The 17,186-nt window shown below is 35.0% G+C and overlaps 1 protein-coding gene across 2 annotated transcripts in view; it reads right to left on the reverse strand.

Moving 5' to 3' along the window:
* vps50 (VPS50 EARP/GARPII complex subunit) overlaps window positions 1-17,186 on the reverse strand; it is a 481,936-nt gene that overhangs the window by 191,638 nt on the left and 273,112 nt on the right. For both annotated transcript variants that reach the window (XM_062029406.1, XM_062029407.1), the window contains one exon: window positions 11,110-11,216. In XM_062029406.1, coding sequence (XP_061885390.1) covers window positions 11,110-11,216 — 107 coding nt within the window. The remainder of the gene's footprint in view (window positions 1-11,109; window positions 11,217-17,186) is intronic.

Consider the following 17,186-nt stretch of genomic DNA (forward strand, 5'->3'; position numbering starts at 1 on the left):
GGACATTCAAACTGTCATTTTCCAAGTTAAAAAAAATTCCAGGATTTCCAGAATTCCTGGTTTTCCAAAGCCCTTTTTCCACCCTTTTTTCTTGGCGACCACTTCCACATTTTTCAACCCACTTCAACCGTTCCACCATCAAAACATTCCTCTTAATCAGTACAAAAACAAAGTAGTTTTTTGAACTGGAAAAATTCCCAATTTTCCCAAAATTCCAGGAATTCCGTAATACCATTTAATTCAATTCAACATGTTACTACTTCAACATTTATCCACCGATTAAAAAAATTCCAACACCAACCATTTCAACTCATTCAGTTTTTTACCATTTTCACAAAAATTCTCACTTTTCCCGAAATTCCCAATTTTTTGGGAAATGGGACATTCTTCCAAGTTCCTCAACTCCCACATTTTACATCTGATTCAAACTGTTCCAACTTCCAAATATTCAGCCTGTTCAGGAATTGTGTGCTCTACTTCAACAATTCTAAAAAAAATTCCAGGATCTCCTATATTTTCCTTTTTTTTCTCTTTTTCCCTATTCAAAACGAATTGTCCATTTTTCAAACTTCCATAATTCCCACATTCTTCAACCGATTCAAACCATTCCACCTTCAACATATTCTACCATTCTGGACATTCAAACTGTCATTTTCTAAATTAAACAACATTCCAGGATTTTCCAGAATTCTTGGTTTTCCAAAGCCCTATTTCCACCCTTTTTTTTGGCTACTACTCCTTCCACATTTTTTAACCCACTTCAACCGTCAAAACATTCCTCTTAATCAGTACAAAAACAAAGTTGTTTTTGAACTGGAAAAATTCCCAATTTTCCCAAAATTCCAGGAATTCCGTAATACCATTTAATTCAATTCAACATGTTACTACTTCAACATTTGTCAATCGATTAAAAAAATTCCAACACCAACCATTTCAACTCATTCAGTTTTTTACCATTTTCACAAAAATTCTCGCTTTTCCGGAAATTCCCAATTTTTTGGGAAATGGGACATTCTTCAAAGTTCCTCAACTCCCACATTTTACATCTGATTCAAACTGTTCCACCTTCCAAATATTCAGCCTGTTCAGGAATTGTGTGCTCTACTTCAACAATTCTAAAAAAATTCCAGGATTTCCCATAATTCCCTTTTTTTCTGTTTTTCCCCATTCAAAATGAATTATCAATTTTTCAAACTTCCATAATTCCCACATTCTTCAACCGATTCAAACCATTCCACCTTCAACATATTCCACCATTCTGGACATTCAAACTGTCATTTTCCAAGTTAAAAAAAATTCCAGGATTTTCCAGAATTCTTGGTTTTCCAAAGCCCTATTTCCACCCTTTTTTTTGGCTACTACTCCTTCCACATTTTTCAACCCACTTCAACCGTTCCACTGTCAAAACATTCCTCTTAATCAGTACAAAAACAAAGTAGTTTTTGGAACTGGAAAAATTACCAATTTTCCCCAAATTCCAGGAATTCAGTACAAAAACAAAGTAGTTTTTTGAACTGGAAAAATTCCCAATTTTTCCAAAATTCCAAGAATTCCGTAATACCATTTAATTCAATTCAACATGTTACTTCTTCAACATTTATCCACCAATTTAAAAAATTCCAACACCAACCATTTCAACTCATTCAGTTTTTTACCATTTTCACAAAAATTCTCGCTTTTCCCGAAATCCCCAATTTTTTGGGAAATGGGACATTCTTCAAAGTTCCTCAACTCCCACATTTTACAGCTGATTCAAACCGTTCCACCTTCCAAATATTCAGCCTGTTCAGGAATTGTGTGCTCTACTTCAACAATTCTAAAAAAAATTCCAGGATTTCCCATAATTCCCTTTTTTTCCCCTCTTTTTCCCCATTCAAAATGAATTGTCCGTTTTTCAAACTTCCATAATTCCCACATTCTTCAACCGATTCAAACCATTCCACCTTCAACATATTCCACCATTCTGGACATTCAAACTGTCATTTTCCAAGTTAAAAAAAATTCCAGGATTTTCCAGAATTCCTGGTTTTCCAAAGCCCTATTTCCACCCCTTTTTTTTGGCTACTGCTCCTTCCACATTTTTCAACCCACTTCAACCGTTCCACCGTCAAAACATTCCTCTTAATCAGTACAAAAACAAAGTAGTTTTTTGAACTGGAAAAATTCCCAATTTTCCCAAAATTCCAGGAATTCCGTAATACCATTTAATTCAATTCAACATGTTACTACTTCAACATTTATCCACCGATTTAAAAAATTCCAACACCAACCATTTCCAACTCATTCAGTTTTTTACCATTTTCACAAAAATTCTCGCTTTTCCCGAAATTCCCAATTTTTTGGGAAATGGGACATTCTTCAAAGTTCCTCAACTCCCACATTTTACATCTGATTCAAACCGTTCCAACTTCCAAATATTCAGCCTGTTCAGGAATTGTGTGCTCTACTTCAACAATTTTTAAAAAAAATTCCAGGATTTCCCATAATTCCCTTTTTTTCCCCATTCAAAATGAATTATCCATTTTTCAAACTTCCATAATTCCCACATTCTTCAACTGATTCAAACCATTCCACCTTCAACATATTCCACCATTCTGGACATTCAAACTGTCATTTTCCAAAATTCCTGGTTTTCCAAAGCCCTATTTCCACCCTTTTTTTGGGCTACTACTCCTTCCACATTTTTCAACCCACTTCAACCGTTCCACCGTCAAAACATTCCTCTTAATCAGTACAAAAACAAAGTTGTTTTTTGAACTGGAAAAATTCCCAATTTTCCCAAAATTCTAGGAATTCCGTAATACCATTTAATTCAATTTAACATGTTACTTCTTCCACCGATTTAAAAAATTCCAACACCAACCATTTCAACTCATTCAGTTTTTTACCAGTTTCACAAAAATTCTCCCTTTTCCAGAAATTCCCAATTTTTTGGGAAATGGGACATTCTTCAAAGTTCCTCAACTCCCACATTTTACATCTGATTCAAACTGTTCCAACTTCCAAATATTCAGCCTGTTCAGGAATTGTGTGCTCTACTTCAACAATTCTAAAAAAAATTCCAGGATTTCCCATAATTCCCTTTTTTTTCCCTATTTTTCCCCATTCAAAATGAATTGTCCGTTTTTCAAACTTCCATAATTCCCACATTCTTCAACCGATTCAAACCATTCCACCTTCAACATATTCCACCATTCTGGACATTCAAACTGTCATTTTCCAAGTTAAAAAAAATTCCAGGATTTTCCAGAATTCCTGGTTTTCCAAAGCCCTATTTCCACCCCTTTTTTTGGCTACTACTCCTTCCACATTTTTCAACCCACTTCAACCGTTCCACCGTCAAAACATTCCTCTTAATCAGTACAAAAACAAAGTCGTTTTTGGAACTGGAAAAATTCCCAATTTTCCCAAAATTCCAGGAATTCCGTAATACCATTTAATTCAATTCAACATGTTACTACTTCAACATTTATCCACCGATTTAAAAAATTCCAACACCAACCATTTCCAACTCATTCAGTTTTTTACCAGTTTCACAAAAATTCTCGCTTTTCCCGAAATCCCCAATTTTTTGGGAAATGGGACATTCTTCAAAGTTCCTCAACTCCCACATTTTACATCTGATTCAAACCGTTCCACCTTCCAAATATTCAGCCTGTTCAGGAATTGTGTGCTCTTCTTCAACAATTCTAAAAAAAATTCCAGGATTTCTCATAATTCCCTTTTTTACCCTCTTTTTCCCCATTCAAAATTAATTGTCCATTTTTCAAACTTCCATAATTCCCACATTCTTCAACCGATTCAAACCATTCCACCTTCAACATATTCCACCATTCTGGACATTCAAACTGTCATTTTCCAAGTTAAACAAAATTCCAGGATTTTCCAGAATTCTTTCTTTTCCAAAGCCCTATTTCCACCCTTTTTTTTGGCTACTACTCCTTCCACATTTTTCAACCCACTTCAACCGTTCCACCGTCAAAACATTCCTCTTAATCAGTACAAAAACAAAGTAGTTTTTTGAACTGGAAAAATTCCCAATTTTCCCAAAATTCCAGGAATTCCGTAATACCATTTAATTCAATTCAACATGTTACTACTTCAACATTTATCCACTGATTTAAAAAATTCCAACACCAACCATTTCAACTCATTCAGTTTTTTACCATTTTCACAAAAATTCTCGCTTTTCCCGAAATTCCCAATTTTTTGGGAAATGGGACATTCTTCAAAGTTCCTCAACTCCCACATTTTACATCTGATTCAAACCGTTCCACCTTCCAAATATTCAGCCTGTTCAGGAATTGTGTGCTCTACTTCAACAATTCTAAAAAAATTTCCAGGATTTCCCATAATTCCATTTTTTTTTTTTTAATTTCCCCATTCAAAATGAATTGTCCATTTTTCAAACTTTCATAATTCCCACATTCTTCAACCGATTCAAACCATTCCACCTTCAACATATTCCACCATTCTGGACATTCAAACTGTCATTTTCCAAGTTAAAAAAAATTCCAGGATTTTCCAGAATTCTTGGTTTTCCAAAGCCCTATTTCCACCCTTTTTTTTGGCTACTACTCCTTCCACATTTTTCAACCCACTTCAACCGTTCCACCATCAAACATTCCTCTTAATCAGTACAAAAACAAAGTAGTTTTTTGAACTGGAAAAATTCCCAATTTTCCCAAAATTCCAGGAATTCCGTAATACCATTTAATTCAATTCAACATGTTACTACTTCAACATTTATCCACCGATTAAAAAAATTCCAACACCAACCATTTCCAACTCATTCAGTTTTTTACCATTTTCACAAAAATTCTCGCTTTTCCCGAAATTCCCAATTTTTTGGGAAATGGGACATTCTTCAAAGTTCCTCAACTCCCACATTTTACATCTGATTCAAACTGTTCCAACTTCCAAATATTCAGCCTGTTCAGGAATTGTGTGCTGTACTTCAACAATTCTAAAAAAAATTCCAGGATCTCCTATATTTTCCTTTTTTTTCTCTTTTTCCCTATTCAAAACGAATTGTCCATTTTTCAAACATCCATAATTCCCACATTCTTCAACCGATTCAAACCATTCCACCTTCAACATATTCCACCATTCTGGACATTCAAACTGTCATTTTCCAAGTTAAAAAAAATTCCAGGATTTTCCAGAATTCTTGGTTTTCCAAAGCCCTATTTCCACCCTTTTTTTTGGCTACTACTCCTTCCACATTTTTCAACCCACTTCAACCGTTCCACTGTCAAAACATTCCTCTTAATCAGTACAAAAACAAAGTAGTTTTTGGAACTGGAAAAATTCCCAATTTTCCCCAAATTCCAGGAATTCAGTACAACAACAAAGTCGTTTTTTGAACTGGAAAAATTCCCAATTTTCCCAAAATTCCAGGAATTCCGTAATACCATTTAATTCAATTCAACATGTTACTACTTCAACATTTATCCACCGATTTAAAAAATTCCAACACCAACCATTTCCAACTCATTCAGTTTTTTACCATTTTCACAAAAATTCTCGCTTTTCCCGAAATTCCCAATTTTTTGGGAAATGGGACATTCTTCCAAGTTCCTCAACTCCCACATTTTACATCTGATTCAAACTGTTCCAACTTCCAAATATTCAGCCTGTTCAGGAATTGTGTGCTCTACTTCAAAAATTCTAAAATTTTTTCCAGGATTTCCCATAATTCCCTTTCTTTTCTCTTTTTCCCCATTCAAAATGAATTATCAATTTTTCAAACTTCCATAATTCCCACATTCTTCAACCGATTCAAACCATTCCACCTTCAACATATTCCACCATTCTGGACATTCAAACTGTCATTTTCCAAGTTGAAAAAAATTCCAGGATTTTCCAAAATTCCTGGTTTTCCAAAGCCCTATTTCCACCCTTTTTTTGGGCTACTACTCCTTCCACATTTTTCAACCCACTTCAACCGTTCCACCGTCAAAACATTCCTCTTAATCAGTACAAAAACAAAGTTGTTTTATGAACTGGAAAAATTCCCAATTTTCCCAAAATTCTAGGAATTCCGTAATACCATTTAATTCAATTCAACATGTTACTACTTCAACATTTGTCCACCGATTTAAAAAATTCCAACACCAACCATTTCAACTCATTCAGTTTTTTACCATTTTCACAAAAATTCTCGCTTTTCCCGAAATTCCCAATTTTTTGGGAAATGGAACATTCTTCAAAGTTCCTCAACTCCCACATTTTACATCTGATTCAAACTGTTCCAACTTCCAAATATTCAGCCTGTTCAGGAATTGTGTGCTCTACTTCAACAATTCTAAAAAAAATTCCAGGATTTCCCATAATTCCCTTTTTTTTCCCTCTTTTTCCCCATTCAAAATGAATTGTCCGTTTTTCAAACTTCCATAATTCCCACATTCTTCAACCGATTCAAACCATTCCACCTTCAACATATTCCACCATTCTGGACATTCAAACTGTCATTTTCCAAGTTAAAAAAAATTCTAGGATTTTCCAGAATTCCTGGTTTTCCAAAGCCCTATTTCCACCCCTTTTTTTTGGCTACTACTCCTTCCACATTTTTCAACCCACTTCAACCGTTCCACCGTCAAAACATTCCTCTTAATCAGTACAAAAACAAAGTCGTTTTTGGAACTGGAAAAATTCCCAATTTTCCCAAAATTCCAGGAATTCCGTAATACCATTTAATTCAATTCAACATGTTACTACTTCAACATTTATCCACCGATTTAAAAAATTCCAACACCAACCATTTCCAACTCATTCAGTTTTTTACCATTTTCACAAAAATTCTCGCTTTTCCCGAAATTCCCAATTTTTTGGGAAATGGGACATTCTTCAAAGTTCCTCAACTCCCACATTTTACATCTGATTCAAACCGTTCCAACTTCCAAATATTCAGCCTGTTCAGGAATTGTGTGCTCTACTTCAACAATTCTAAAAAAAATTCCAGGATTTCCCATAATTCCCTTTTTTTCCCCTCTTTTTCCCCATTCAAAATGAATTGTCCGTTTTTCAAACTTCCATAATTCCCACATTCTTCAACCGATTCAAACCATTCCACCTTCAACATATTCCACCATTCTGGACATTCAAACTGTCATTTTCCAAGTTAAAAAAATTTCCAGGATTTTCCAGAATTCTTGGTTTTCCAAAGCCCTATTTTCACCCTTTTTTTTGGGCTACTACTCCTTCCACATTTTTCAACCCACTTCAACCGTCCCACCGTCAGAACATTCCTCTTAATCAGTACAAAAACAAAGTTGTTTTTTGAACTGGAAAAATTCCCAATTTCCCCAAAATTCCAGGAATTCCGTAATACCATTTAATTCAATTCAACATGTTACTACTTCAACATTTATCCACCGATTTAAAAAATTCCAACACCAACCATTTCAACTCATTCAGTTTTTTACCATTTTCACAAAAATTCTCGCTTTTCCCGAAATTCCCAATTTTTTGGGAAATGGGACATTCTTCCAAGTTCCTCAACCCCCACATTTTACATCTGATTCAAACTGTTCCAACTTCCAAATATTCAGCCTGTTCAGGAATTGTGTGCTCTACTTCAACAATTCTAAAAAAAATTCCAGGATCTCCTATATTTTCCTTTTTTTTCTCTTTTTCCCTATTCAAAACGAATTGTCCATTTTTCAAACTTCCATAATTCCCACATTCTTCAACCGATTCAAACCATTCCACCTTCAACATATTCCACCATTCTGGACATTCAAACTGTCATTTTCCAAGTTAAAAAAAATTCCAGGATTTTCCAGAATTTTTGGTTTTCCAAAGCCCTATTTCCACCCTTTTTTTTGGCTACTACTCCTTCCACATTTTTTAACCCACTTCAACCGTCAAAACATTCCTCTTAATCAGTATAAAAACAAAGTAGTTTTTGAACTGGAAAAATTCCCAATTTTCCCAAAATTCCAGGAATTCCGTAATACCATTTAATTCAATTCAACATGTTACTACTTCAACATTTATCCACCGATTTAAAAAATTCCAACACCAACCATTTTCAACTCATTCAGTTTTTTACCATTTTCACAAAAATTCTCGCTTTTCCCGAAATCCCCAATTTTTTGGGAAATGGGACATTCTTCAAAGTTCCTCAACTCCCACATTGTACATCTGATTCAAACTGTTCCAACTTCCAAATATTCAGCCTGTTCAGAAATTGTGTGCTCTACTTCAACAATTCTAAAAAAATTCCAGGATTTCCCATAATTCCCTTTTTTTCTCTTTTTCCCCATTCAATATGAATTGTCCATTTTTCAAACTTCCATAATTCCCACATTCTTCAACCGATTCAAACCATTCCACCTTCAACATATTCCACCATTCTGGACATTCAAACTGTCATTTTCCAAGTTAAAAAAAATTCCAGGATTTTCCAGAATTCTTGGTTTTCCAAAGCCCTATTTCCACCCTTTTTTTTGGCTACTACTCCTTCCACATTTTTCAACCCACTTCAACCGTTCCACCGTCAAAACATTCCTCTTAATCAGTACAAAAACAAAGTAGTTTTTGGAACTGGAAAAATTCCCAATTTTCCCCAAATTCCAGGAATTCAGTACAAAAACAAAGTAGTTTTTTGAACTGGAAAAATTCCCAATTTTCCCCAAATTCCAGGAATTCCGTAATACCATTTAATTCAATTCAACATGTTACTACTTCAACATTTATCCACCGATTTAAAAAATTCCAACACCAACCATTTCAACTCATTCAGTTTTTTACCATTTTCACAAAAATTCTCGCTTTTCCCGAAATTCCCAATTTTTTGGGAAATGGGACATTCTTCAAAGTTCCTCAACTCCCACATTTTACATCTGATTCAAACTGTTCCACCTTCCATATATTCAGCCTGTTCAGGAATTGTGTGCTCTACTTCAACAATTCTAAAAAAAATTCCAGGATTTCCCATATTTCCCTTTTTTTTTGTCTTTTTCCCCATTCAAAATCAATGATCCATTTTTCAAACTTCCATAATTCCCACATTCTTCAACCGATTCAAACCATTCCACCTTCAACATATTCCACCATTCTGGACATTCAAACTGTCATTTTCCAAGTTAAAAAAAATTCTAGGATTTTCCAAAATTCCTGGTTTTCCAAAGCCCTATTTCCAAACTTTTTTTTTGGCTACTACTCCTTCCACATTTTTCAACCCACTTCAACCATTCCACCGTCAAAACATTCCTCTTAATCAGTACAAAAACAAAGTAGTTTTTTGAACCGGAAAAATTCCCAATTTTCCCAAAATTCTAGGAATTCCGTAATACCATTTAATTCAATTCAACATGTTACTTCTTCCACCAATTAAAAAAATTCCAACACCAACCATTTCAACTCATTCAGTTTTTTACCAGTTTCACAAAAATTCTCGCTTTTCCCGAAATTCCCAATTTTTTGGGAAATGGGACATTCTTCAAAGTTCCTCAACTCCCACATTTTACATCTGATTCAAACTGTTCCAACTTCCAAATATTCAGCCTGTTCAGGAATTGTGTGCTGTACTTCAACAATTCTAAAAAAAATTCCAGGATCTCCTATATTTTCCTTTTTTTTCTCTTTTTCCCTATTCAAAACGAATTGTCCATTTTTCAAACATCCATAATTCCCACATTCTTCAACCGATTCAAACCATTCCACCTTCAACATATTCCACCATTCTGGACATTCAAACTGTCATTTTCTAAATTAAACAAAATTCCAGGATTTTCCAGAATTCTTGGTTTTCCAAAGCCCTATTTCCACCCTTTTTTTTGGCTACTACTCCTTCCACATTTTTTAACCCACTTCAACCGTCAAAACATTCCTCTTAATCAGTACAAAAACAAAGTTGTTTTTGAACTGGAAAAATTCCCAATTTTCCCAAAATTCCAGGAATTCCGTAATACCATTTAATTCAATTCAACATGTTACTACTTCAACATTTATCCACCGATTTAAAAAATTCCAACACCAACCATTTCCAACTCATTCAGTTTTTTACCATTTTCACAAAAATTCTCGCTTTTCCCGAAATCCCCAATTTTTTGGGAAATGGGACATTCTTCAAAGTTCCTCAACTCCCACATTTTACATCTGATTCAAACTGTTCCAACTTCCAAATATTCAGCCTGTTCAGGAATTGTGTGCTCTACTTCAACAATTCTAAAATTTTTTCCAGGATTTCCCATAATTCCCTTTTTTTTTTTAAAATGTCCCCATTCAAAATGAATTGTCCATTTTTCAAACTTCCATAATTCCCACATTCTTCAACCTATTCAAACCATTCCACCTACAACATATTCCACCATTCTGGACATTCAAACTGTCATTTTCCAAGTTAAACAAAATTCCAGGATTTTCCAGAATTCCTGGTTTTCCAAAGCCCTATTTCCACCCTTTTTTTTGGCGACCACTTACACTTTAACCGTTCCACTGTCAAAACATTCCTCTCAGTACAAAAACAAAGTAGTTTTTTGAACTGGAAAAATTCCCAAATTTCCCAAAAATTCCAGGAATTCAGTACAAAAACAAAGTAGTTTTTTGAACTGGAAAAATTCCCAATTTTCCCAAAATTCCAGGAATTCCGTAATACCATTTAATTCAATTCAACACGTTACTACTTCAACATTTATCCACCGATTAAAAAAATTCCAACACCAACCATTTCAACTCATTCAGTTTTTTACCATTTTCACAAAAATTCTCGCTTTTCCCGAAATTCCCACTTTTTTGGGAAATGGGACATTCTTCAAAGTTCCTCAACTCCCACATTTTACATCTGATTCAAACCGTTCCACCTCAAATAAATGAAACCTGCTTGGTATTTAATCAAAGTTGCAGCAGATTAAAAGTGTGAAATTGCACTAAATGATATCCCAGTGGAGTCGTGCCTTTAAGGGAAGGACCTCAGCCGGATTGTGTCGCATTTGCATATTCCGGGACGTCACACGGACATCTAAGCACCTCTTTAGAAGTGCAAGGTCTACCAAAATGTGCTCTCTGTGCCAGTGCTTCTCCAACTGAAGAGTCACTTGAGTCAAAGTCGGTCATTATACCGTGTGTTGGTGAACGGAGCACGGATGTGTATGCACTCACCGACCAGGCGGATGACGTTGAGGGTGGTGTTGGTAAGGATGGGTGCGTTGGTCTTGCTCAAGTTGTAGTCGGACCTCTTCTTGCTTCTTATGGTCTCCCGGGACACGCTGAAGCCAAGAGAAGACAAACATTACTATTCCCTTGCAAAGCAACAAGCTCACCGGGGGGGTCGGAAATAGTTCTAATGAATCCATCAGAAGCCATTACACAATGTAGGCGACACAGAAGGACCCCCGCGGTGAGGTCCGTGAACTGGCGAGCATGAGGAAGCAGACCCCTGACACCCGTCAGTGAGCCACATTAAGCAGCCATCATTACACGGCCGTTTCATTACAGGACGTGACTGTGCCAGCCGCTCTCTAATTAACCCGGCAGGATTCTTGCCTTCACATTTGCATGTTGGTGGCTGGAGGCTGACGTCAGGTTCATGCACGCTGCACACCTTGCGGGGGGGGCTTCAGTTAATGCAGGGGGGCTTCAGTTAATGCACACTGCACACCTTGCAGGGGGGCTTCAGTTAATGCACGCTGCACACCTTGCAGGGGGGCTTCAGTTAATGCACGCTGCACACCTTGCGGGGGGGCTTCAGTTAATGCAGGGGGGCTTCAGAGCTCGAATATCTGCCGTGAAACAATGACGTTTAAGTCTGAGCACAAGCATAACCGTCTTGTAGTTGTGTGAATGCTCCAAACATTCACACACATGCTTTTCTACACCAAAATGCATCTATTTATTGTTGTGTGAATGCTCCAAACATGTTTTCTACACCAAAATGCATCTATTTATTGTTGTGTGAATGCTCCAAACATTCACACACATGCTTTTCAACACCAAAATGCATCTATTTATTGTTGTGTGAATGCTCCAAACATGTTTTCTACACCAAAATGAATCTATTTATTGTTGTGTGAATGCTCCAAACATGTTTTCTACACCAAAATGCATCTATTTATTGTTGCATGAATGCTCCAAACATGTTTTCAACACCAAAATGCATCTATTTATTGTTGCGTGAATGCTCCAAACATATGTTTTCTACACCAAAATGCATCTATTTACTGTTGTGTGAATGCTCCAAACATGTTTTCTACACCAAAATGCATCTATTTATTGTTGTGTGAATGCTCCAAACATGTTTTCAACACCAAAAAGCATCTATTTATTGTTGTGTGAATGCTCCAAACATATGTTTTCAACACCAAAATGCATCTATTTATTGTTGTGTGAATGATCCAAACATGTTTTCAACGCCAAAATGCATCTATTTATTGTTGTGTGAATGCTCCAAACATGTTTTCAACGCCAAAATGCATCTATTTATTGTTGTGTGAATGCTCCAAACATGTTTTCAACACCAAAATGCATCTATTTATTGTTGTGTGAATGCTTCTAACATGTTTTCAACACCAAAATGCATCTATTTATTGTTGTGTGAATGCTCCAAACATGTTTTCAACACCAAAATGCATCTATTTATTGTTGTGTGAATGCTCCAAACATGTTTTCAACACCAAAATGCATCTAATTATTGTTGTGTGAATGCTCCAAACATGTTTTCTACACCAAAATGCATCTATTTACTGTTGCGTGAATGCTCCAAACATGTTTTCTACACCAAAATGCATCTATTTATTGTTGTGTGAATGCTCCAAACATGTTTTCTACACCAAAATGCATCTATTTATTGTTGTGTGAATGCTCCAAACATGTTTTCAACACCAAAATGCATCTATTTATTGTTGTGTGAATGCTCCAAACATGTTTTCTACACCAAAATGCATCTATTTATTGTTGCGTGAATGCTCCAAACATGTTTTCAACACCAAAATGCATCTATTTATTGTTGTGTGAATGCTCCAAACATGTTTTCAACACCAAAAAGCATCTATTTATTGTTGTGTGAATGCTCCAAACATATGTTTTCAACACCAAAATGCATCTATTTATTGTTGTGTGAATGATCCAAACATGTTTTCAACGCCAAAATGCATCTATTTATTGTTGTGTGAATGCTCCAAACATGTTTTCTACACCAAAATGCATCTATTTATTGTTGTGTGAATGCTCCAAACATTCACACACATGCTTTTCAACACCAAAATGCATCTATTTATTGTTGTGTGAATGCTCCAAACATGTTTTCTACACCAAAATGAATCTATTTATTGTTGTGTGAATGCTCCAAACATGTTTTCTACACCAAAATGCATCTATTTATTGTTGCATGAATGCTCCAAACATGTTTTCAACACCAAAATGCATCTATTTATTGTTGCGTGAATGCTCCAAACATATGTTTTCTACACCAAAATGCATCTATTTACTGTTGTGTGAATGCTCCAAACATGTTTTCTACACCAAAATGCATCTATTTATTGTTGTGTGAATGCTCCAAACATGTTTTCAACACCAAAAAGCATCTATTTATTGTTGTGTGAATGCTCCAAACATATGTTTTCAACACCAAAATGCATCTATTTATTGTTGTGTGAATGATCCAAACATGTTTTCAACGCCAAAATGCATCTATTTATTGTTGTGTGAATGCTCCAAACATGTTTTCAACGCCAAAATGCATCTATTTATTGTTGTGTGAATGCTCCAAACATGTTTTCAACACCAAAATGCATCTATTTATTGTTGTGTGAATGCTTCTAACATGTTTTCAACACCAAAATGCATCTATTTATTGTTGTGTGAATGCTCCAAACATGTTTTCAACACCAAAATGCATCTATTTATTGTTGTGTGAATGCTCCAAACATGTTTTCAACACCAAAATGCATCTAATTATTGTTGTGTGAATGCTCCAAACATGTTTTCTACACCAAAATGCATCTATTTACTGTTGCGTGAATGCTCCAAACATGTTTTCTACACCAAAATGCATGTATTTATTGTTGTGTGAATGCTCCAAACATGTTTTCTACACCAAAATGCATCTATTTATTGTTGTGTGAATGCTCCAAACATGTTTTCAACACCAAAATGCATCTATTTATTGTTGTGTGAATGCTCCAAACATGTTTTCTACACCAAAATGCATCTATTTATTGTTGCGTGAATGCTCCAAACATGTTTTCAACACCAAAATGCATCTATTTATTGTTGTGTGAATGCTCCAAACATGTTTTCAACACCAAAAAGCATCTATTTATTGTTGTGTGAATGCTCCAAACATATGTTTTCAACACCAAAATGCATCTATTTATTGTTGTGTGAATGATCCAAACATGTTTTCAACGCCAAAATGCATCTATTTATTGTTGTGTGAATGCTCCAAACATGTTTTCAACGCCAAAATGCATCTATTTATTGTTGTGTGAATGCTCCAAACATGTTTTCAACACCAAAATGCATCTATTTATTGTTGTGTGAATGCTTCTAACATGTTTTCAACACCAAAATGCATCTATTTATTGTTGTGTGAATGCTCCAAACATGTTTTCAACACCAAAATGCATCTATTTATTGTTGTGTGAATGCTCCAAACATGTTTTCAACACCAAAATGCATCTAATTATTGTTGTGTGAATGCTCCAAACATGTTTTCTACACCAAAATGCATCTATTTACTGTTGCGTGAATGCTCCAAACATGTTTTCTACACCAAAATGCATCTATTTATTGTTGTGTGAATGCTCCAAACATGTTTTCTACACCAAAATGCATCTATTTATTGTTGTGTGAATGCTCCAAACATGTTTTCAACACCAAAATGCATCTATTTATTGTTGTGTGAATGCTCCAAACATGTTTTCTACACCAAAATGCATCTATTTATTGTTGCGTGAATGCTCCAAACATGTTTTCAACACCAAAATGCATCTATTTATTGTTGTGTGAATGCTCCAAACATGTTTTCAACACCAAAATGCATCTATTTATTGTTGTGTGAATGCTCCAAACATGTTTTCTACACCAAAATGCATCTATTTATTGTTGTGTGAATGCTCCAAACATTCACACACATGCTTTTCAACACCAAAATGCATCTATTTATTGTTGTGTGAATGCTCCAAACATGTTTTCTACACCAAAATGAATCTATTTATTGTTGTGTGAATGCTCCAAACATGTTTTCTACACCAAAATGCATCTATTTATTGTTGCATGAATGCTCCAAACATGTTTTCAACACCAAAATGCATCTATTTATTGTTGCGTGAATGCTCCAAACATATGTTTTCTACACCAAAATGCATCTATTTACTGTTGTGTGAATGCTCCAAACATGTTTTCTACACCAAAATGCATCTATTTATTGTTGTGTGAATGCTCCAAACATGTTTTCAACACCAAAAAGCATCTATTTATTGTTGTGTGAATGCTCCAAACATATGTTTTCAACACCAAAATGCATCTATTTATTGTTGTGTGAATGATCCAAACATGTTTTCAACGCCAAAATGCATCTATTTATTGTTGTGTGAATGCTCCAAACATGTTTTCAACGCCAAAATGCATCTATTTATTGTTGTGTGAATGCTCCAAACATGTTTTCAACACCAAAATGCATCTATTTATTGTTGTGTGAATGCTTCTAACATGTTTTCAACACCAAAATGCATCTATTTATTGTTGTGTGAATGCTCCAAACATGTTTTCAACACCAAAATGCATCTATTTATTGTTGTGTGAATGCTCCAAACATGTTTTCAACACCAAAATGCATCTAATTATTGTTGTGTGAATGCTCCAAACATGTTTTCTACACCAAAATGCATCTATTTACTGTTGCGTGAATGCTCCAAACATGTTTTCTACACCAAAATGCATCTATTTATTGTTGTGTGAATGCTCCAAACATGTTTTCTACACCAAAATGCATCTATTTATTGTTGTGTGAATGCTCCAAACATGTTTTCAACACCAAAATGCATCTATTTATTGTTGTGTGAATGCTCCAAACATGTTTTCTACACCAAAATGCATCTATTTATTGTTGCGTGAATGCTCCAAACATGTTTTCAACACCAAAATGCATCTATTTATTGTTGTGTGAATGCTCCAAACATGTTTTCAACACCAAAAAGCATCTATTTATTGTTGTGTGAATGCTCCAAACATATGTTTTCAACACCAAAATGCATCTATTTATTGTTGTGTGAATGATCCAAACATGTTTTCAACGCCAAAATGCATCTATTTATTGTTGTGTGAATGCTCCAAACATGTTTTCTACACCAAAATGCATCTATTTATTGTTGTGTGAATGCTCCAAACATTCACACACATGCTTTTCAACACCAAAATGCATCTATTTATTGTTGTGTGAATGCTCCAAACATGTTTTCTACACCAAAATGAATCTATTTATTGTTGTGTGAATGCTCCAAACATGTTTTCTACACCAAAATGCATCTATTTATTGTTGCATGAATGCTCCAAACATGTTTTCAACACCAAAATGCATCTATTTATTGTTGCGTGAATGCTCCAAACATATGTTTTCTACACCAAAATGCATCTATTTACTGTTGTGTGAATGCTCCAAACATGTTTTCTACACCAAAATGCATCTATTTATTGTTGTGTGAATGCTCCAAACATGTTTTCAACACCAAAAAGCATCTATTTATTGTTGTGTGAATGCTCCAAACATATGTTTTCAACACCAAAATGCATCTATTTATTGTTGTGTGAATGATCCAAACATGTTTTCAACGCCAAAATGCATCTATTTATTGTTGTGTGAATGCTCCAAACATGTTTTCAACGCCAAAATGCATCTATTTATTGTTGTGTGAATGCTCCAAACATGTTTTCAACACCAAAATGCATCTATTTATTGTTGTGTGAATGCTTCTAACATGTTTTCAACACCAAAATGCATCTATTTATTGTTGTGTGAATGCTCCAAACATGTTTTCAACACCAAAATGCATCTATTTATTGTTGTGTGAATGCTCCAAACATGTTTTCAACACCAAAATGCATCTAATTATTGTTGTGTGAATGCTCCAAACATGTTTTCTACACCAAAATGCATCTATTTACTGTTGCGTGAATGCTCCAAACATGTTTTCTACACCAAAATGCATCTATTTATTGTTGTGTGAATGCTCCAAACATGT

The sequence above is a fragment of the Entelurus aequoreus genome, linkage group LG20, assembly GCF_033978785.1.
Source record: "Entelurus aequoreus isolate RoL-2023_Sb linkage group LG20, RoL_Eaeq_v1.1, whole genome shotgun sequence".
NCBI lineage: Eukaryota > Metazoa > Chordata > Actinopteri > Syngnathiformes > Syngnathidae > Entelurus > Entelurus aequoreus.